The 20925-nt window shown below is 41.1% G+C and overlaps 2 protein-coding genes across 3 annotated transcripts in view; one reads left to right on the top strand and one right to left on the bottom strand.

The window, feature by feature from the left end:
• Positions 1 to 13173, bottom strand: part of ORC3 (origin recognition complex subunit 3) — a 117548-nt gene extending 104375 nt beyond the window's left edge. The window contains exons 1-4 of one of the 2 annotated variants that reach the window (XM_089691312.1): positions 13068 to 13173; positions 9767 to 9801; positions 4081 to 4135; positions 1838 to 1935 (exon numbers count right to left, since the gene is read on the bottom strand). In XM_089691312.1, the coding sequence (XP_089547438.1) occupies positions 1838 to 1935; positions 4081 to 4135; positions 9767 to 9790 (177 nt within the window). In that variant the 5' untranslated portion in view covers positions 9791 to 9801; positions 13068 to 13173. The remainder of the gene's footprint in view (positions 1 to 1837; positions 1936 to 4080; positions 4136 to 9766; positions 9802 to 13067) is intronic. The other variant, XM_089691313.1, reaches the window with a different exon arrangement.
• A 20-nt stretch (positions 13174 to 13193) lies between these two features.
• The window catches only part of RARS2 (arginyl-tRNA synthetase 2, mitochondrial), an 80305-nt gene continuing 72573 nt past the window's right edge, over positions 13194 to 20925 (top strand). Inside the window, exon 1 of the mRNA XM_089691314.1 lies at positions 13194 to 13346. Coding sequence (XP_089547440.1) covers positions 13212 to 13346 — 135 coding nt within the window. The 5' untranslated portion in view covers positions 13194 to 13211. The remainder of the gene's footprint in view (positions 13347 to 20925) is intronic.

A 20925-nucleotide genomic window follows, 5' to 3' on the forward strand; every position in this document is an offset into this window, starting at 1 on the left:
GTTCCAGCCCATTCACTTACAATACCATTTTGTGCAGAAAGTGGTTGTGAGAATGCTGAGCCTCACAATCAATGTCTATCTAAAATGACTGGGAATGCCCAGCCTAAAGAAGGTAGTACAGCAGATGTACACCAAATAATTATAAACAGGTGAATGTTTTTGGGTTTTTTTTGCAAACAAGATGAAGATTTGTCCTGAACAGTGGACCTTAGGTCTGCTACTATAACACCTGACCTATTTGTACTCTGCTTGTACACAAACCTGTACCTTACAGGCAAAACACCAAAATCTCATATCAAATCATTTTTGTACACAGGAGCTCTCACAGCTTGCATAACACACTAAACAAGTGTATGTTATCATATTTATCATCTACACAATAATGTGTACACCAATACTATAAGGTCTATTTTATCTGTGTAGTTGCAGTTATGTTTTGTGCTTCTCGCCGTCAATCCTCACTAGGTTATATGCCAATGTGTAAAACCCTGTGTTCAGAAGTGCTTACTACTTCAGAAGTGCTTACTACTCAGATTTCCAATGGGGACAAATCGTTGGTGCCCATTTAGTTGAAGCATCTGGACAGACAAATTATTTGGTTTTTCAAGAGCAACTGCCTCCATCTATTTGACTGCATATATAAAGCACTCCAAGACTTCTTTGAAGAAGAATAGTGGCCTGAAACTGAATGGCAGACTGTCAAACAATGATAAGGACAAAACAGAACTACTGCAACAAAAACAGCCCCTTGGCTCACTGGCTGTGACTGACAGCAACGGGACCCAATGGGCTCCCGTTACTGTCTCAGCCAATGAGGAAGAGTCCCCAGACAACTGAGGCTGTCGTGAACGTCACTGGATCGGAGGGCGTAAGGTTTGGGGGGGTGCTGCGGTTTTTTACCTTCATGCATAGAATACATGAAGGTAAAAATCCTTGAGCCTTTAGAGCCACTTTAGAAAATTAAAATTTCAGTTTAGACCACTGTTCTTCTTTGCCAATGAAGTCTTGCCATGCTTTCTGCATGCAGCAAACTATGAAGATTGCTGCAGTAAAAACCCCAAACAATTTCACTCTTACGGTTACGCATTTTCCTTACCACTCATGTTAACTGGAGCTGAATCTAGAAAGACCCTATAGAGCAGTGGTTACTAAATGGCGGACCGTGGTCTGGAACCAGACCGAGGGACAGTCCCATCCGGACCACAGCCAAGTCACCGCCGGGTGCCCTCCTTCGGGCCGAGGCCCGAACTGCCCATAGGGCACACCGGGCATTTGCTCGGTGGGTCGGGGCCACCAGGCTTAAGATGACTGGGTCGCACAGCAGGAGGTAAGCAGCGACCATGGTCTGGACAGGGCTAATACAGACCCCAGCCGCCGCACAGCAGGGCTGACAGAAGGAGCGACAGCGAAGGCTCCAGATGATAAGCAGGAAGCGCCGCTGACACCGTCTCGGCCGGCCGCTGTACTGAAGGGACAACGGCAACCTCTTTTCTTTACCACCGGTACACTGTGACAGCTCTGCAGCGGCGGTGGATGGGACTGTCTCTTTGCTGGACGGCGATGTCTCTTTGCCTAGTTGGGTCCAGCAAAGAGACATCCCAGTCCAAGAAGGGACATCCCCATCCTTATAGTGTTCAACCATCACATTTACCTCTACTTTTCAGAAAAACTACTAAACTTTCTAGTGTGGTTTCTTAACACTGATAAAGTACGCTGCTTTTCATACTGTTAAAAGAGAAAGCTTTTACCATGCTTTCCAAAAAGGATGAAAAAAAAAAGTCAAGGGTTTATGAAGAGCATACCTAATACACTTTAAGTAATAATGAATCCCACTGACCTCTGTCTGTAATTTCATCTGCTGCCATAGCAACTGGCAGCTCTCAAAACGCTTCCTGCCATCTTCTGGATCTTTAAGACCTTCATTAAAATAGTCAGCTGGAAGTAAAAAGAAGCAATTAAATTTAAGAATCACATAAGAGAAACATTATGTTTAGATTTGCAGCAAAGCCAACAATGTGGTACATTGCAAGTAAATATGTACACACCAATTTAAAAATAAGGATGCATACCTTTTTGCATGCATGCATACATATATGCATATGCAATTGCTATTAAAAACACCTTGAATGGGGGAGGAAAGTTACATCCCTGGATTGGTGAATCTTCTTTTATCAAAATACTTAACTGGTCCACTTTCACTCCTTTTGATTTGACCTGCAGTTAACCAGTTTTTGAAGAGATCTCCACAGTCTTTGTGAGGCTGAAACTAATATTGAAAGGAATTCTGGCCACAAAGTAAAGGACAGAAAGTGAAGGGAGCTGTCTCAGAAACTTGAAGGATGAACATCTCTGGATTTGGGCATGGAGGTAAGAGTAAAGAACTTTACATTACATTCACTGATCACCAATCAAAGAATGTAGCCTGTTTAGAAAATACAGTCAAAGGAAATACACAATTAAAGTGGATATAACCCCATTAGTAGTTTACCATAATCAACTGGACTTGGTCTGTAAGGTTGAATACAGGAAGAGAGAAAGAAGAAGAAAGAAAGAAGAATAATGGAGGGGTGGGGTGGGGGGGGGAGTGAAAGTTTGTGCAGACACCCTAATATAATTATTGAATTGGCCAGTCTTTATTCTGGAAGTCAGGGAAGTTATAGAATGCTATAGTAACAAGGCAGACATCGATAAGTATATCAGAACAGGAGCGGGAACTAAAGCTGGCCATAGATGGATGGAATCTTGGCTGTCTCAACAGGAACTCACTGAGATTCGATCAATCTATAGGCAGGCTGGTTGTACTGAAGTCGAGCCGTTGATCAACTTCAGTACAACCAGCCTGTCGGGGTATTTTCATGTGATCACCTCCAGCAGTGGTCATTGTGTTCTGCCTGCAGGGAAGACTCCCCACTGGCAGAACACAATAGCGCTGCAGGAGGGATTCCCCCATCAACACTGACTGTATTGATGAAGGAATTAAGCAATTTTCTTTGGTGGAAGGAAAAGAAAATGGCATAATCTATCAGCTACTTAACATTATTATTTAGTATTATAAATAGAAAAATGCATACACACAACAAAGCAAATTATATCACAAAACAATCTGCATTTTAGTTACATCACATTATCCTCCACACAGGAGGTCTTCTGATTCTCTGAATATATCTAGGTGGCTTAGCTTTATAATCATCAGTTAGGTTATTATCAACAACAATAGGAAAATATCCTTTGTCAAATTAACCTTCTGAAAACTCCAGCCTAACAGATGAAAGGCGACTAGCGTTACATATGTCTCCATCAGATTATAGGTATAAGGTGTTCTTTGACTTGTCACTTGACTTGTCAGATTGAAAATTTTGGATTGTCCCTGCTTCAATAAACCATTTTTTCTTTGTAATTCTTACTAGAGCACTAGGTTGAAAGTGTGCTTCTCTTCACACCACATTTCTGATCAGTATACACCTTACTTTTATCTTGTTAACGGAGTCTCAGCAACTAATTAGTTCAGAGGCAAGGGGCCACATGAGAAACTGGGACTGTTGTGGATGGCTGAACTTAAATCTACCGAATATTAATTTTGCGCCTGGGAAGGTCTGTAGGTAGGTAATCATATAGAAAACAAACACCTGGAGCTAGGAATAATGATAGAGCTGCTCATGAAATAGGTCTTTTTAAGATGGAAAATCGAGGGGTGGGGGTTGGAACTCCATGAAGATGGAGTTCTGTCTTTGATGGACTTGTTGATACAAGTCAAGCTCCTGTGAGAAACCTTCACCGTAAGGTCCTATAAAGATTCCCTGCAAGCCAGTCACACCACTGAGAAATGCATGGGTAGAAATTTCCTTTGAATATCTTCAAACACTAACAGATGCTATGTCAAAAGTCTGTAAAGCAGTTATTGCTACAAATTGAAGATTCCTGCAACGTCTGATGACTAGAACGGTTATTTGAAAAATAAAGAATGTCATGACCTTGTCAATGTACAAACGACAATTTTTTTTTAATCTAGTATACTTCTGTCAATATATGTTTCTTTAACTTTAACACACACACCTGGATATTTTACAAAATTACATTTACCTTCTGTAAGAGAAACCTTTTTTTTCTTTGCACTTGGTTTAAACACAAAGCAGCCCTGAAAATAAATATTGAAATCATAAATCTCCCTAGTTACAACACACTATTAAAATCACAGAGGAAATCTGATACAGAGTAACTTTACAAAATGCGAACGTACACCTACACAGGAATAAAATACACACTCCAGACATAGTTTCTATCAATGCACTCAATTTTTCAAACTGAAATATTAAATTCACATTATAAAATACTGTATAGATGTGGTATGTTTTTCACAATAGTTATTTAACCACTGAAAGGCTTTATTCTAAATAATCTCTATTTCATCTCATAAATTGTTTTATCATCTCCCAGAATGGATCCATTTACCTTCTCTTGGACAATTACAAAGAGACCATCACTTTGTCCAATTAGGGCAGTGACAGACTTGGTTACTAGTCCATCCTCTGATCCACTTATGCTCACCTTTGCAGCACTCCCCACCTGCCCTGCCACCCCGTTTTGGAGTTTAAGCTAACATTCTTGGTGGAATGGGCCTTGCAGGAATTGGACGAGATTTGAATCATGTATGGGCAGGTTGAATGTATCCAAGTTGACCGATCAACTTGGGTACAATCAGCCTGCCAGATTTTACATGTGATCATCCCTAGGGGCTGTTATAGCCAATAGCAATAATTACTGTCTTCTCTTGGCGGGGACGGCTTTCCCTGCCCCCCCCCCCCCCACACACACACACCCTGGAGCACACAATTGCTCAGCGGGAGGGATTCCCCTGTCCACATTGTCTGTGTCCCGTGGTTTCAGGAAAGAAAAATCGCACCATCTGTGGTGTGCCATTTAATTGATGATGTGATCATACCTCTTATGTAACAACATTTGGCTCTTGCAACTAACTGGCTTCTCAGGTCTAAGCACCGCAATCCAGAAGAGCTGAGTATTTAGCCAAGGTTCAAGAAAGGGCTGCAAAACTGAGAATAGGTGGGTAGAAGTAAGCAAAGGGAGTCTCTTTATACCAAAAGCTAATGGTATTCTAAAGCAAATCTAAACCCAAAAGCAAAAATGTAATCTATTGCAGCTACCAATTCCTAAATGTGGTGTTCTATTAGCTTTCTTTTTAGTCAAGTTATTTTTAATCTCTTTCTTTAAAAGACCAAGCTGTCTACCAAAAGTGGCAATTACAGGCATTGAGGCAAACTACCAACCATTTCAACACTGAGCCAACTCTAACACTTCTCACATAGAAGTAAAAATAAAAATTTGTATTTTTTTGCTAGAAAATTACTTAGAACCCCAAAACATTACCGTATATATTTTTTAAGCAGAGGCCCTAGAAAATGAAATGGGGGGAGCTGCAATTTGTCATGTTACATGGTATTTGCGCAAAGTTTTTAAATTTTTGAGGAAAAAATACACTTTAGTTAATTCTAATGCACAAAAATACAATATAATACAAAAGCTTTGTTAAAATATGATAGCTACAGATATCTAACATTTCATGCTTTAAAATTGCGCATGCACATGGCCTGTTTACATTAGACTGAAACATGAAGTAAAATACTATCACTTCTGGGTTTTTTTTTAGACCATAGAGATGATTGGGGACACCGGACTCCCCAGTGGGATAGGAAAGCCCCAGGAAGGCAGCAGGAGGGGACCCCCCTATGCCACATGTAAAAGCAATATAGCAGTTTTTTAGTCACTCAGTTTGCTTTTACAAATCCTTACAGCTGGGTTATATACAGCTACCTTAATGTGAATAAGCTGCTGGGACATTCCACATATAACCCCTCCCACTCCCAGCAAACCTCAATTTTGCAGCAAGCAATAAAGAGATCATCAGAACATAGGGGAGGGGACCTGTGTCCTGTACTGTACTTCAGGAAATGGATTTTACTGGTAAGTCAATCCTATTTTCCTAATTGTACAGTACAAGACACAGGCTTCTTCAAATCCATACAACAGGGATTTCAAAAAACAGTTCAACTGAGGGGTGGGCAACACAGTAAACAATGCCAACTGTCCCACACAACAGGTTCCATAGACACACAGCCTGGGAGCGAGCAGACACTGTGTGCCCCCATAGCAAACGGCTTGCTATGGGGACACACGAAGAAGAGGAGGAGCCAAGATCACTGTTGGGGGACCCGAGAAGAGGATCGGGGCTGCTCTGTGCATTACCACTGCACAAAGCAGGTCAGTACAACATGTTTGTTATTTTAATTTTTTTAAAAAGAAAGACTTTAGTAACACTTTAACGAAAGTGAATAGAAGCCCAGGTGGAAACCTCGCCACCATGACAGATGTTGAAAAACACATGAAGCACTAATAGATCTGGTAGAAGAGAGGATCCCTGTCCATCAGACTATATGCTTTGACAATATTTTGTAAAATCCAATCAACAATGGTGGAATGGTACTCAGGGAGACCCTTACGTGAGCCCCCCTGAAGCACAAAGTCTGACTTCCGAAATGAAACGGTAGTCAAAAGGTAAACCCTTATATCACACACAAAGTCCAGACAGTGCACAAGAATTTTCTTAGCTTGCTTCAGAGCCAGACCTGAGGAAAGAAGGACAATATCCTGGTTAAGGTAGAATGAGGCCTTAAGCTTCAAAACAACCTTGCCTTTGGGCTACACTAAGAAAGGCTACTTATAATACAGGGTACTATAAAGGATGACATTTTCTCACCTCGCACGAAGCAAAGTAGGATTTCCAGGTACTATGACAGACTTTGAAAGAAGTCAACTTCTAGTTTTAAAAAATGTAGGGATCACAGAATCTGAAAGGTCTATGTCCTTCAGGACTGTAGCCATGCCATTTAACCCAGTGGCCAAGAAGCAGACTATAACACTGACCCTTAGGACAGAAAGTATGGACAATCCAGAATTTTCCATTGATGGTCTGCGAGGAATCTGAGTATATCCACATACAAGGTGCTCCTTGGCCAATTTGGTGCACTGAAATCACTAGAATACCCACTATTCTTGATTTTGCAAAGTAGGCAAGGGACAATCTGCAGGTGTGGAAAGTCATAGATCAAGCTTTAATCCCACTGAGTCACCAAACTTTTGTCAAACCTGTCTAGTTTGAGAAGTGTGGCTCCTGGTTTCTCCTTGATGATTGATGTAGGCCACAACCTTGGCATTGTCAGACTGGATTATCGTCAGGCGTTCGTGTTGCAAAGGAGTTCCAGTATGTTCATGGGAAGATGAGCTTCTTCCAACTACCACATTCCTTGGCACTGAGAGGGTGTTCAGGACTGCAATCAAAGCCTGACAGTCTGGAATGAATCACAAAATACCTTTCCAAAACTGGGGAGAAAATGGCTTCCTAAGTCCATCATGCTAGGGAGAATCTGGCCTTGGGTGTCAGACACGCTGAATGGTCAAATTCCAAAGTCTGTTTATCCCATGCTGCCAGAATTTTGAGTTCCAATGGTCTGGAGTGAAAATTACAGACTGAAGGGAGCCAACCATTAGACCCACAACCCTAATGCAGGTACTAACTATAGGTTTCTTCTAAGTCCAGGCATGAAAGAGAAGGGACATAAGTTTGTCTAGAGCAGAAAGATCCTGGACAGAGCCATGTCTAGAGATAGCCCCAGATACTCCAACTGGGAAGACATATACCCTCAATAACTTCCTCAGACCAAGGATACCTAAATTCTGCAGAATATGTACCATGTGGCAGGTGCTGTCCATTAGGGACAAGGAAGACTGGTTCTTCAGCAGATCATCCAAGCAGACTACAATATGAATCTCTTAAGCACAGAGCAGAGCCCAAACATGGTCAAAATGTGAGATGCCATAGACAGATCAAATTGAAGGTCAGAAAACTAATAGAGTTGATCGTCATCCACCACAAACTTTAGAGAGCATTGGTGTTGAGGAAAAATGGGACTGTATAGGTAAGTTTCGTTGAGGTGTATGGAGGCAGTCAATAACTGACTGGCATTCTCCATGCAACATTTTTGCACTTGCAGTGACAACTTGAGAAATTCTAGGTCCAGAATGCGACAGACTTCCCCATTGGGCTTTGGTACTGTGATAAGGAACGAGTAGAAAACTTGAAAATGTTCTGCTATAGGAACTGGACGTGGACAGAGAGAAGTCTCCAAAAGGATGGTACCAAGGGAGAAGATGGCTTTAGAAGGTGCCTCTAACCTCCTATCTACCACGCTTTACATTAAAATAAAACAGACGCAACACCACCATCACAGGCATCCCCCAGTAACAAAAAAAAAAAGTTCCCAAGCAGAACACTGACATCAGCCTGTTAATTCCTGCTATTCTGGAAAAACTGCACGCCCAAAGGAACAGCAGTAGGAGACACCCCAATGGGAAGAAAAACCACACAAGGGTATTTTGAAAAAGCTCTGCCCTGATTTACCACTCAACCACAAGAATAAGGGGGATCTAACCCATTTCTGGCTTAGCCCTCTATGGTGGACATACCCTTGTCTGGGTCTTCAGAGACTGAGCTCTGTGTCAAGAAGCCAACGGCTCTGGATCTGCAGAAGAGGATCCAGGTCTGGACTGTAATATTGCTGCAGCAATATTACAGGCCAGCTCTGAGTCTTCCATGTTGCAGGGACGAGGTATGGTCCTCCATGGCTCTACTGAGGAGTCAACCGATACAGATTTTGCAGAAAAGCCACGGTTGCTATGGTGCAGCCAAGTCTTCATAAAAGAATTACCATTGAAAGAATCCAGAGAAGAAAAAAAAAACATAAAAGAAGGTAATTTCAGTAGAGAGAAGAGTTTGATCATCTAAGCACTTTAGCAAAAAATTGAGGCAAGGTGAGCATGGGAAGCATTACATGAGGGATGCCCAGCAGTTTTTTTGCCAGTGTCCAAACACCTGAAGGTAGTTTTAAATAGCCCAGTTGTAAGGGATTTAAAAACTGTGTGGTGCTCTGAAAAATCAGGAAACATTTTTTACTGTAGTTCAGTTGGTGTTAAATGGAGCTGGGCTTTTATTTGTTATCCACTAAAGTCCATCTGACACTACCCTCTCCAGACAATGTTGTTATCCAAGGGTGTCTTTGTAGCACCTCCACAGATACAGGAGCCAACCAAAGACAGGAAGCGTGTTACTTGCCTGTTCACTTACTGAAAATAAAGCCAAAAAATAAAAAAGGTAAGTAGCCAGCACAATGGATTTACAAGCTGCATTAGATTTTCTGTTTTTGGGAAAAGATACGATTTGAGGAGCCTCTCCCCATACTAACTAAGTCCCCTTGCCCTTGTACCTTAGATCAGTCAGTTATGTGGTCCACAAGCTTATATCATTTCATGTGGCGCTCAGTCAAAGAAGCCTCCCTGCAGGCTTATGAAGAACCCAGTACTCCTGGTACTCTGCACCCTGACATAGCATCTCTTTGCCACTCAGCACCCCTATCACTACATCCCACCACCCCAAACACTGCAAATTTCTGCCAGTCAACATCCCTCTCGGCAATTCAGCAACTCTGCTACTGCATACTTCACCACAGTGACTACTACAGTGATTTTCAGCTTCCACAGGGAGTCAACGGGTATGGAATATGGTAATAAAATATACAAACTTACATTGGTCCAATATATAGAAACTATACCTGGAAATTCATCTTTAACAAAAGTCCACAATAGCAATTAAGTTTTTTCATAAAATATGATAATGTACATTTTTTACATTTCATGTTACCTTGGAAACAGATGATGTGGTCATGCTTGAGACACCTAAACAAAACAAGAAGATGAATACTTTATTCACAACAAAAAATTCACAGCAACACCAGCAGTTTACAGCTATTTAGTGCAGTCAGCCTAACAAACATCTATGTACACTTTATTACTGAACTTGTGGTTTACCTGACCCTGTTTTTTTTACTACTCATTCTTCAAACCTCATTAACCACTGGTCATCCTGAGAATTTACCCCCCCTTAATGACCAGGCCTCTTTTTGTTATTCGGGGCTGCACCATTTCAACTGATAATTGCGCGGTCATGCAACGCTGGACAAAAACAGAATTTACATCCTGTTTTTTACACAAATAGAGCTTTCTTTCGGTGGTATTTGATCACCTGTGCGCTTTTTATTTTTCATGCTATAAGCAAAAAAGACCAAAAATTTTGAAGAAAAAAGATACTTTACTTTCGGCTATACAAAATATATAGTAAACTCAAAGTTAGTCATAAATTTAGGCCAAAATGTATTCTGCTACATGTCTTGGGTAAAAAAAATCCAAACAAGTGTATATTGATTGCTTTGTGTGAAAGTTATAGTGTCTACAAACTATGGTATAGATACTGCAATTTACGCCATTTTTATGCTATACAGCGCTGCACTAGTTTAACTGTGGCCATCCTTTTTTTCACACAAATAGAGCTTTCTTTCGGTGGTATTTGATCACCTGTGCACTTTTTATTTTTGGCGCTATAAACAAAAAAAATTTTGAAAACAAACTACCAGTATATTTTCTCATTTCTGTCATATAGTCCTCAAAATTGTATGTTAGTGCAAATAAAAAAAGTATCATGGACAGTACTCAATTGTTTCTGTCATATAAAATACCCAAAAAACTCAAATTTCATCACAAATTTAGGCAAAAATGTATTCTGCTACATGTTTTTGGTTAAAACAAATCCCAATAAGTGTATTGATTGTTTTGTATGAAAGTTATAGCATCTACAAACTATGGTATAGATAATGGAATTTACACAGCTTTTACTTTCTGACTGCCCATCACATTTCTTGAGATGCTAAAATACCAGGACAGTACAAACACCCCCAAATGACCCCTTTTCGGAAAGGAGACAACCTAAGCTATCTGCTGAGAGGCATATTGAGTCCATGGAAGATTTATTTTTTTCCCACAAGTTTTTGGAAAATGACAAACTTTTTTTCTTCTTTTTTTTACACAAAGTTGTCATTTAAATGATATATTTCACACACAAGCCATGGGTATATGTGGAATTACACCCCAAAATACATTCTGCTACTTCTGAGTATGGGGATACCACATGTGTGAGACTCTTTGGGAGCCTAGCCACATACAGGAGCCTGAAATCCAATGGCCACTTTGAAAGCCTGAAGATGCATAACTTAATTTCACTTCCTCACTACCTGTCACAGTTTCGGAGGCCCTGAAACGCAAGGATAGCACAAAACCCCCCAAAATGACCCCTTTTTGGAAAGTAGACACCCCAAGGAATTTAAAAAGAGGCATGGTGAGTATTTTGCAGATCTCAGTTTTTCTCACAAGGTTTTGAAATATAAAAAAAGAAAAAATATGTTTTTGTTTTCTTTCTTCATTTTCCAAAAACTTGTGGAAACAGACGAGATCTGCAAAATACTCACCATTCTTCTTATCAAATTCCTTGGGGTGTCTACTTTCCAAAAAGGGGTCATTTGGGGGGGGTTTGGTGCTATCCTGGCATTTCAGGGCCTCCGAAACTGTGATAGGTAGTCAGGAAGTGTAATGAGGAAATAAAGCCCTTTAAAAGCCTGAAGGTGCTTATTGGATTTTGGGGTCCTGTACTTGGCTAGACTGCCAAAACGTCTCTCACATGTGGTATCCCCATACTCGGGAGAAGTAGCAGAATGTATTTTGGGGAGTAATTCCACGTATACCCATGGCATGTGTGAGCAATAAATCATTTAAGAATCATTTATAAATCATATAATAATAATAATAATGTGACAATTTTGTGTAAAAAAACATTTCCAAAAATAAATTCTTCTATTGACTCAACATGCCTCTAAGCAAATATTTTGGGGTATCTACTTTCCAAAAAGGGCTCGTTTTGGGGGGTGGAGTAATTTTATGCCCCGCATTAGAAGTTTATGCCACACATCATTCACTCTTCTAACCTCCTGAGAACACAAGCCTTTTCTGAAACTTTTTGTTCACATGAAAAAAAAAAAAAAAAAAAATCAGTATTTTTTGCTAGGAAATTACCTTGAACCCCCAAACATTATATTTTTTTAAAGCAAACACCCTAGTGAATAAAATGGTGGGTGCTGAAATTTTTGATGTCACATAATACTCACGCAGCGATTTTTCAAACGCAAATTTTTTTAATAAAAATATACTTTCTTTTACTTTAAATGCACAAAAACACAATATGTTGGACAATTATTTGGTGAATTATAAAAGATGATTGTATGCCGAGCACATAGATACCATACATGACATGCTTTAAAACTGCACATGCCCTATGCAATGGTGGCAAACTGCATACATTTTTAATATTCATAGGCAACGCTGTAAAAGTCTTTACAAGCTACCATTTTAGATTTCTGCTTTGTATGGCTCTGCTATGCAGAGCCATACAAAGCAGTGTGCAGGAGCTGACAGGGGGAGAGATCTGTGCTGATTATACACAGGTCTCTCCCCTGTCGGTAATACTCAGAGATCGCCGGATGCCGGCAGGAATCACTGGTTGGGACCCGGTGATTGACAGCCAAGGCTGCGAATGGTGGCATGGATCAGGCCTACCCAGAACTGCAAAATCACACATATACACGCGCACACACACAAATGATTTTGCGCATCCCTGCCACCCTGTAGAAGTATTTTTGCTATAGGGCGGCGTGGAGGCAGTTAACCTCACCTAAACACAGCAGCTCCTAACCTCTGCTAAAAGCCTATGTGTACATGAACACAAGCTTTTATGGAGTTGAGTTAGGAACTTTGGCAAAAAAAATGCCAAAAGCTGGTAAACTGGAAGCCTTCCAATGACTTGGAATATGCTCTGCCCAGGTGTGAATGCAGGGACACCAGCCAATGCAGGGACACCAGCCAGTGCCCACACCTAGTCTACTCTACTAGCTAAGAGCACGCTGTGGGGCATTTTCTAGCGGTTTTCATAATACAGGTGCCCACTCCCCCACCACCCCTCGCCTCTCCATACACAGGTATAGTATACGGAGTCTGGCATTCATAGAAAGCCCTCATTGGCACACACTCCTCCGCACGGGACAGCATATACATAGACATACCCGTCCTGTGGGACACGGCACTACTACACACACTCCTCTTCACACTGTCACACTTCCCTCCACAGAGAGGTCAGAGCGGAGAGCGGGCCTGCCATTGGTGGAAAGCGTGTTCCGGGGTGGAGCTGTGCGGGTCACTGGCATCCCATGTGCCGCTTCCTGCTTGTCCTTCCTTCATGTGTTCCCAGTGACCCAGTGCTCGTCCGACTTTCTGATAGTGGCTGGGACACTGGACGGGGGGGAGACATGGCTTGTCTGTTCAGGAGGGCAATAGCAGAGCAGGTAAGAGCTGTGTCCTTCCTTCTGTGTTCTGCAGAACCTAGACATACGGGCTCAGTCTCCTTGTGTGGGGACATACTAAAAGGAATGACTGAATGGAACGCCCATAGACTTTAACTGGGCGGTGCAATGTCCATAGACAATAATTGAACAGGGATGCCCATTGAGAATATGAAAAATTAAATGTGTGGCTTTCTTCCGGGTACTCCGGTTTCCTCCCACACTCCAAAGACATGCTGGGAGGTGAATTGGCTCCTGTCTAAATTGTCCCTAATATGTGTATGTATGAATGTGAGTTAGGGACCTTAGATTGTACGCCCCTTGAGGGTTAGGGACTGATGTGAATGTACAATATATATGTAAAGTGCTGCGTAAATTGATGGCGCTATAATACCAGTGTATATATATAATAATCTGTAATAAAATAAATATGAACTAATTTGTTGACACATTTGAGATACACTTTAACCCTTCCCAGAGGTATTCCCAAAGTAGCAGATTGTAAGATTGACATTATTTAGGATTATTATTGTTTTCTGTGGAATGACAGAAGGGAATGCCCATAGAGTATAATAGGAAGCAAGCTGTGAATTGATTTGCAGACAAATCTGTATCATGTAGCAAATTAAGGTGATTCTAAAGGCTTATTTTTTTTTAAGAAAAAATAACAAACATGTCTATGTTTAGTGGTTTTGCACAGAGCAACCTGCATCCTCCTCTTCTCGGGTCCCCTGCAGGTTCTCCTGGCCCCTCTCTCCTGTCGGGTGCCCCCATGGCAAGCAGCTTGCTATGGGGGTACCCGTTGCTCCGTGTGTCCATTCACACACAGAGCCGTGGCTCGGTCCTGCTCCTTCTCTCTTGTCATGGGCTCATTAGCTGTGATTGACAGAACTGGGAACCAAGGGCTTCCACTTCTGTCGCAGCCAATGAGAAGAGGGAGTCCCAGGATAGCTGAGACTCCAGCGTACATCTCTGGATCGAGAGAGAGCTTAGGTGAGTATTTGGGGCTTTTGCACAGAGAAGGTTTTTTTAAAAAAAAACCTAGAGCCTTTAGAACCACTTTAACCTTTACCACATGGTGTTGCCCAAGTAGAGTAGTAGATTGTGAAATTGAGATTACCTGAGATTATAGCTGTTTCTACAGACTGACAGAAAGGAATGCCAACAGTATATAATAGTCCATCAATACTGCTGCCAGACTCATCCACCTTACCAACCGTTCAGTGTCTGCTACCCCTTTCTGCCAATCCCTCCACTGGCTTCCACTCGCCCAATGGATAAAATACTAACAACAACTTGCAAAGCCATCCACAACTCTGCCCCCAGCTACATCACCAACCTGGTCTCAAAATATCAACCAAACCGCTCTCTTCAATCCTCTCAAGACCGTCCGCTCTCTAGTTCCCATGTCACCTCCTCCCATGCTCGCCTCCAGGACTTCTCCCGAGATTCTGTATCTTATGGAACTCCCTACCCCAACCTGTCCAGCTGTCTCCTAATCTATCCCCCTTTAGACAATTTCTGAAAACCTTTCTCTTTAAAGAAGCCTATCCTGCTTCTAACGAGTAAACTGCCATTTATTTCCTCCATCAGCTCATCCCCCCACAGCTATTACCTTTTGTATCACTCAACCCTTCCTCCTAGATTGTAAGCTCTAATGAGCAGGGCCCTCTGTTTCCTCTTGTACCAAATTGTATTGTAACCATCTACCTTTATTTTGTAAAGCACTGCGCAAACTGTTGGCGCTATATAATTCCTGTATAATAATAGGTAACAAGATGTGACTTGACATCAGAACCATTTGACATATCAAATAAATCATTAACAGGCATACTTTCCAAGTTTAGTGGTGATGTTTAACCACTTCCTGTCCAGACACTTTTACCCCCTTCCTGTCCAGGCCAATTTTCAGCTTTCAGCGCTATCACACTTTGAATGACAATTGCGCGGTCATGCAACACTGTACCCATATGAATATTTTACAATTTTTTTGAGACAGATAAAGCTTTATTTTGGTGGTATTTATTCACCGCTGGGATTTTTATTTTTTTTGCTATGTAAATGAAAAAGTCCAAAAATTTTGAATAAAGTGTTTTTCTTATAAAATTTTGCAAATAAATAATATTTCATCATAAATCTTGGCCAAAATTTATTCCGTTATCTTTTTAGTAAAAAAAAAATAAGCCAAATTAGTTTATAATCAAAAATTATAATTTTTTAAACTTTTTTTTACATTTTTATTTTATTTTTTTTTATTATTGTTTTTTTTTTACATACTGTCACCCTAGCAGTACAGTGTCACCATGGTGACACTGTACTACTTGTGGTGGGTGATGAAGATTTTTTATTTTTTTTACACTGACTGCTTTTACACCTATATAGGATGTAAAAGCAATCATTTTCTCTTTCTCTCTGTCTGTATTCTTGCAGCCATTGAGAATTACTGAGTGAGCTGTGATTGGTCACAGCTTGTCACATGGTACAAGGCTGTTGTGAATAGTCTTGTACCATGTGACCTCTGTGATCATTCACAGATTTCACACGTAGTAAGCAATGATGTCACAAGTGACATCTTGCTTACTACTTTGCATGTGATCACTGATTGGCCAATCAGTGATCACATGATCGGGACCTCGTACAGAGGTCCCGTCCAACGATCGGTGTTTCACTGTGTCTGGAGGACACAGCGGGCACCGGATCGCGGTGCTGTGCGCTCCCAGGGAGCGCGCACAAGCAGGGTGTGGGGAGGCCGTTTATAAACGGCCACCTGACTCTGCAGTGCCACAGTCCGGCCGTTTATATACAATGGCCGGACGGGAGGTGGTTAAATTGAGATTAAGCAGGATTATCTTTGTTTTCTATGAAATGACAAGTGTGAATGATAGAAGGAAATACCCCTATAGTATAATGGGAAGCAAAATATAAACTCGTTTGCAGAAAAATCTGAGAAACAGAGCATTTGAACCTTTCCCATAAGTGTTCCCCAAGTAGAGTAGCAGATTGTAAGAGTGAAATGATTTGGGACTAGTCTGTGGAATGACAGATGAGTGACACAAAGGAAAGTTGTAGAAAAAAAAAAGTTTCCTCTGCAAGGTAAAGTCACAATGTTCTAGTATGCATCACATACTAGCACATTATGAAAGACTTACTTTAAAACGAAGCCCTCCAGCAGTGCGCTGTCAACACTGACAGGGCTTCCATCTTCACCTGGTCTTCCTTCTGAGTTCGTGGGCTCTGACTGGCCTAACCACGATGACATCACTCCCGCATGGGAGTCTTGTGCAGGGTTCACACACAGACACATTGTGGGACTCCAGAATGTCAGTTATGAGCGGAGATGGGTGACTTTTTCTTCTTTCTCCAGGTTTTTTAACTCCAGGATGAGAGTCCGGAGTCCTGAGTCTTCAAAGGGCCTTGGGTGGGAAGAAGTCTTTAACCCAATGTCTGGGTATTGTTAAAGACCAGCAGGGTGTATGTCTAGGCAAACACAGCCCTTATAATGAAGGCTTGGACACAGCCCAGGGCTTCACCTGAAAGACAGGAGGTCTCTGCATAGGGGGTCAGGAGAAGTCAGGCTGCATGGGCAGCCAGAGCATGTATTTCTAAATGGTGTCGGAGCAGCAAGGAGCTGGAAATGAGTCAAGGTACAGAGTAAATGAAAAAGTCCAAAAAGTTTGAAAAAAAGTGTTTTTCTTATAAAATTTTGCAAATAAATAATATTTCATCATAAATCTTGGCCAAAATGTATTCTGTTATTTTTTTAGTAAAAAAAATAACCCAAATTAGCTTATAACCAAAAATTATAATTTTTAAACTTTTTTTGTACATTTTTTGTTTTTTTATATTTTTGGGGTTTTTTGTTTTTTTACATACTGTCAGCCTAGCAGTACAGTGTCACCATGGTGACACTGTACTACTTGGGGGTGATGAATATATATTTTTTTTTTTTTACACTGATTGCTTTTACACCCATAAAGGCATTCTTGCAGCCATTGAGAACTACTGTGTGAGCTGTGATTGGTCACAGCTTGTCACATGGTACAAGGCTGTTGTGAATAGCCTTGTATCATGTGACCTCTGTGATCATTCACAGATTTCCCACGTAGTAAGCAATGATGTCAGAAGTGACATCTTGTTTACTACTCTGCATGTGATCACTGATTGGCCAATCAGTGATCAAATGATCCGGACCTCGCACAGAGGTCCCGTACGACGATCAGTGTTCCACTGTGTCCGGAGGACACAGCGAGCACTGTATCGCGGTGCTGCGTGCTCCCGGGGAGCGTGCACAAGCAGGGGGCAGGGAGGCCGTTTATAAATGGCTACTCGACCCTGCACTGCCACCGTCCGGCCGTTTATATACAACAGCCGGACGGGAGGTGGTTAAGGTAATCACAACTTGGGCTCCTCCACCTTCCAGCATGCAAACTCACCTTAGGTTTGCGTCTGCAACTGGACGCAATGCGTAGGACGGAGGTGTGGGGATGGAACTTCCAGTTGCAGATGGCAGCCGGCATCTTGCTGCCCCCAGCCGTATGTATATTGGTGTAGCCAGGATAGCGGGAGGTGTGGCCAGGATAACGGAAGTTTACCTTTTCCTTTTATTTGAAAAGGTGAACTTGCCCCTTAAGGCCCCATTCACACCTGAGCATTTTGTAGCTCAAAGCTCCAAAACGCTCAGGGGGGAAAAAAAAATCAATATTACTCTATGGAGATGGTTCACATCTCCACTCCAAGGTGCCTGAAGCTCAAAATAGTTTTTCAATTACTTTTGTAGCTCAAATTGAGCAGACTTGCACATTTTTGGTACGTTTTTTGTTTTCATAGAAAAGAATGGAAAATGTGTGTTTTGCACAGTTTTCTGCTCAAATGAAAATGTTTTTAAAAAGATAGTAATATATGAATTAATAAATGTGAACTAAATACGCATATAAATAAAAAAACATGATAAATATTAATTGACCCCTGACCTTAAAGTGGAGTTCCAGCCATTTCTGTGTTTATTAAAATCAGCAGCTTCAAAAACTGTAGTTGCTGACTTTTAATAAACACACACCTGTCCCAGAGTCCAGCGATGTTTTCATCCACGCTGTCCCTTCTCCCCTTCTCTCCTTCTCTCCTCCATGGCACCGGCATCTCAACTGTGGGCACCAGGCTGTGACAGCTTGCGGCTTCACAGCCTGGTGACTACTGCACATGTTTTGCACAGACCAGCCCGGATCCTCCTCTTCTCGGGTCACCCGCAGGCTCTCCTGGCCCCTTCAGCTTCCTATGGGGGCACCCGCTACTCTGTGTGTCCATTCACACACAGAGCTGCAGTTTGGCCCTGCCCCCTCTGTTGACTGGCTGTGATTGACAGCAGTGGGAGCCATTGCTGTCTCAGCCAATGAGGAGGCAGAGACCCAAGGCTCTCATTCACATCGCTGGATTGCGATGAGACTCAGCTAACTATTGAGGGGGCTGGGTGAGATGCTGCACACATAATATTTTTTTACCTTCATGCATAGCATGCAGCCTTTACAACCACTAAAGAAATAAAAAAATTAACAATAATAATAATAAACACCTGAACAAAAAAAATACAATAATTATAAAAATTTAAAATATATTATTTTATAACTTAAGCTTAGGGGGTTAATTAGTATTTAGTATTTATGATTATTTTTATTTACTTGTGTATTTATTTTACATTTATTTATTCATTTATTATTATTATTATCCTCATCACCCTAACAAATACATTAATATAATATTTAATAAATGAATAATAATAAAATAATAAATAAATAAAAGCTGATGGAAAAACTGAAGCAGAAAAACCTAGCAACAAATAATATTTTTCTCCAGTGGCTAATAGAAAAACTGCCAAAGCTCAAAATAGCTAAAAACGTGCAAAAATTGCGGTGAAATATGCATGGAAAACCGCTACGCTGTGATATGAATGGAGCCTTACATGTATTTTAATGCGTTTCCATTGATTTTAGTAGAAAACAGATTTTATTTTTTAAAAAAACGTGATGGTGTGAACTTAGCCTTACAGCCCCTAAAGACTGCTGCTTGACATAACTGCACACGTGCATTAAAGGAGAAGTGTAGCCAAAGCTGAGAGCCTGAGCAAGCCGCCTCCACAGCCCAGCACTCAAGTGTGAAGACACCAGCTATCTGTTCACAGAGCACTCAGAACTTTGATCGCTCAGTTCTCTGGGTCAGAGATGGTGGGGCACAGATGCTGCATCCACCTAGATAAGTATGATTTCTAAAGAAAAAAAAAAAAACTTTTAACATTTTCCTGCCCTGCTTATAGGAGATTGACGGCCAGGCGGGACACTCCTCCTTGTGACTGGGCGTCATATGACATCCTGTCAGAAGCATCTGTGCGATCTGTCACTGGCTGTGTCCACGGGACACAGCCAATGACATATCACTACACCGGCCCATTGCCAGTGTCTTATGACCGCTGTGACCAATCACAGCAGATCTCGTCAATTGTATACAATGGATGGCTTCCTGTCATGCCATCCATTGTATACAATTGTGCTGTGATTGGTCAAAGCAGTCACATGGTACAGACAGGGCCAATGGTACAGACAGGGCCAATAGAAAAATTTGAAAAAATTTTTTTTTTTTTTTTTTTTTTTTTTTTACATATTGTCACCAGTCAGTGTCCCTGATCACCACCACACCAGTTATATAATAATGCTGTACTGGACTGGTGACAATATGTAAAAAAAAAAATAAAAAAATTGTGTTTATCTTTGTATGTTTGTTTTGTTTTTTTTTTTTTATTTCTACATTTTCCAAAAATTGTAACAAAAAATTACAACCTCCAAAAACCTCACAATGCCTCTTACTAAGTACCTTGGACTGTCTGTTTTCCAAAAATGGGTAATTTGGGGGGTAGTTGTACTATCCTGGCATTTTCGTGCCTCCAGAAATAAGATGGACCGTCAGTATATCAGGATTGATCGATTGTCAGATGGCTTGTGGGCTCTGTAACTTTCCTACAGGCTAAATAATATACACTAATTTGGGTTTTCACCAAAGAAATGTAGCAGAATACATTTTGACCTAAATTTATGAAGAAATATTTATTTGCAAATTGCATTTTGGGGGGGGGGGGGGTTTCAAAGGTTTCTGGGTTTTCTTGTTTATTTAGCAAATAATAAAAAACTCAGTGGTCGTTAAATACCACCAAAAGAAAGCTCTATTTGTGTGGAAAAAAATTGTACAAATTTTTTTTATGGGTACAGTGTTGCATGACCACACAATTGTCATTCAAAATTTGAAAACACTGAAAGCTGGAAATTGGCTTGGGGACTTGGGGTAAAAGTGCCCAGTATTGAAGTGGTTTTAAAGCAGACCATCAATTTTTGAAGGCCCCTTCACACTTGTGCGTGTTTATTTGTGTGCATTGAAGCCCACTGCTTTAAAGGTAAGTCAGTTCATTTGGGCTAGCAGTGCACTTCAATAACTGTATCCACACAATTCTCAGCAATGCAGCACACCACTGTGTATGGTATGCATGTCGTGGTGGATTGGTAGCTACTATACATGTGGATGGGTTGCAATTTCTAAATGAATG

The sequence above is a fragment of the Staurois parvus genome, unplaced genomic scaffold (genome assembly GCF_062004578.1).
Source record: "Staurois parvus isolate SC_StPar_1 unplaced genomic scaffold, SC_StPar_1.0 ptg000561l, whole genome shotgun sequence".
Lineage (NCBI taxonomy): Eukaryota > Metazoa > Chordata > Amphibia > Anura > Ranidae > Staurois > Staurois parvus.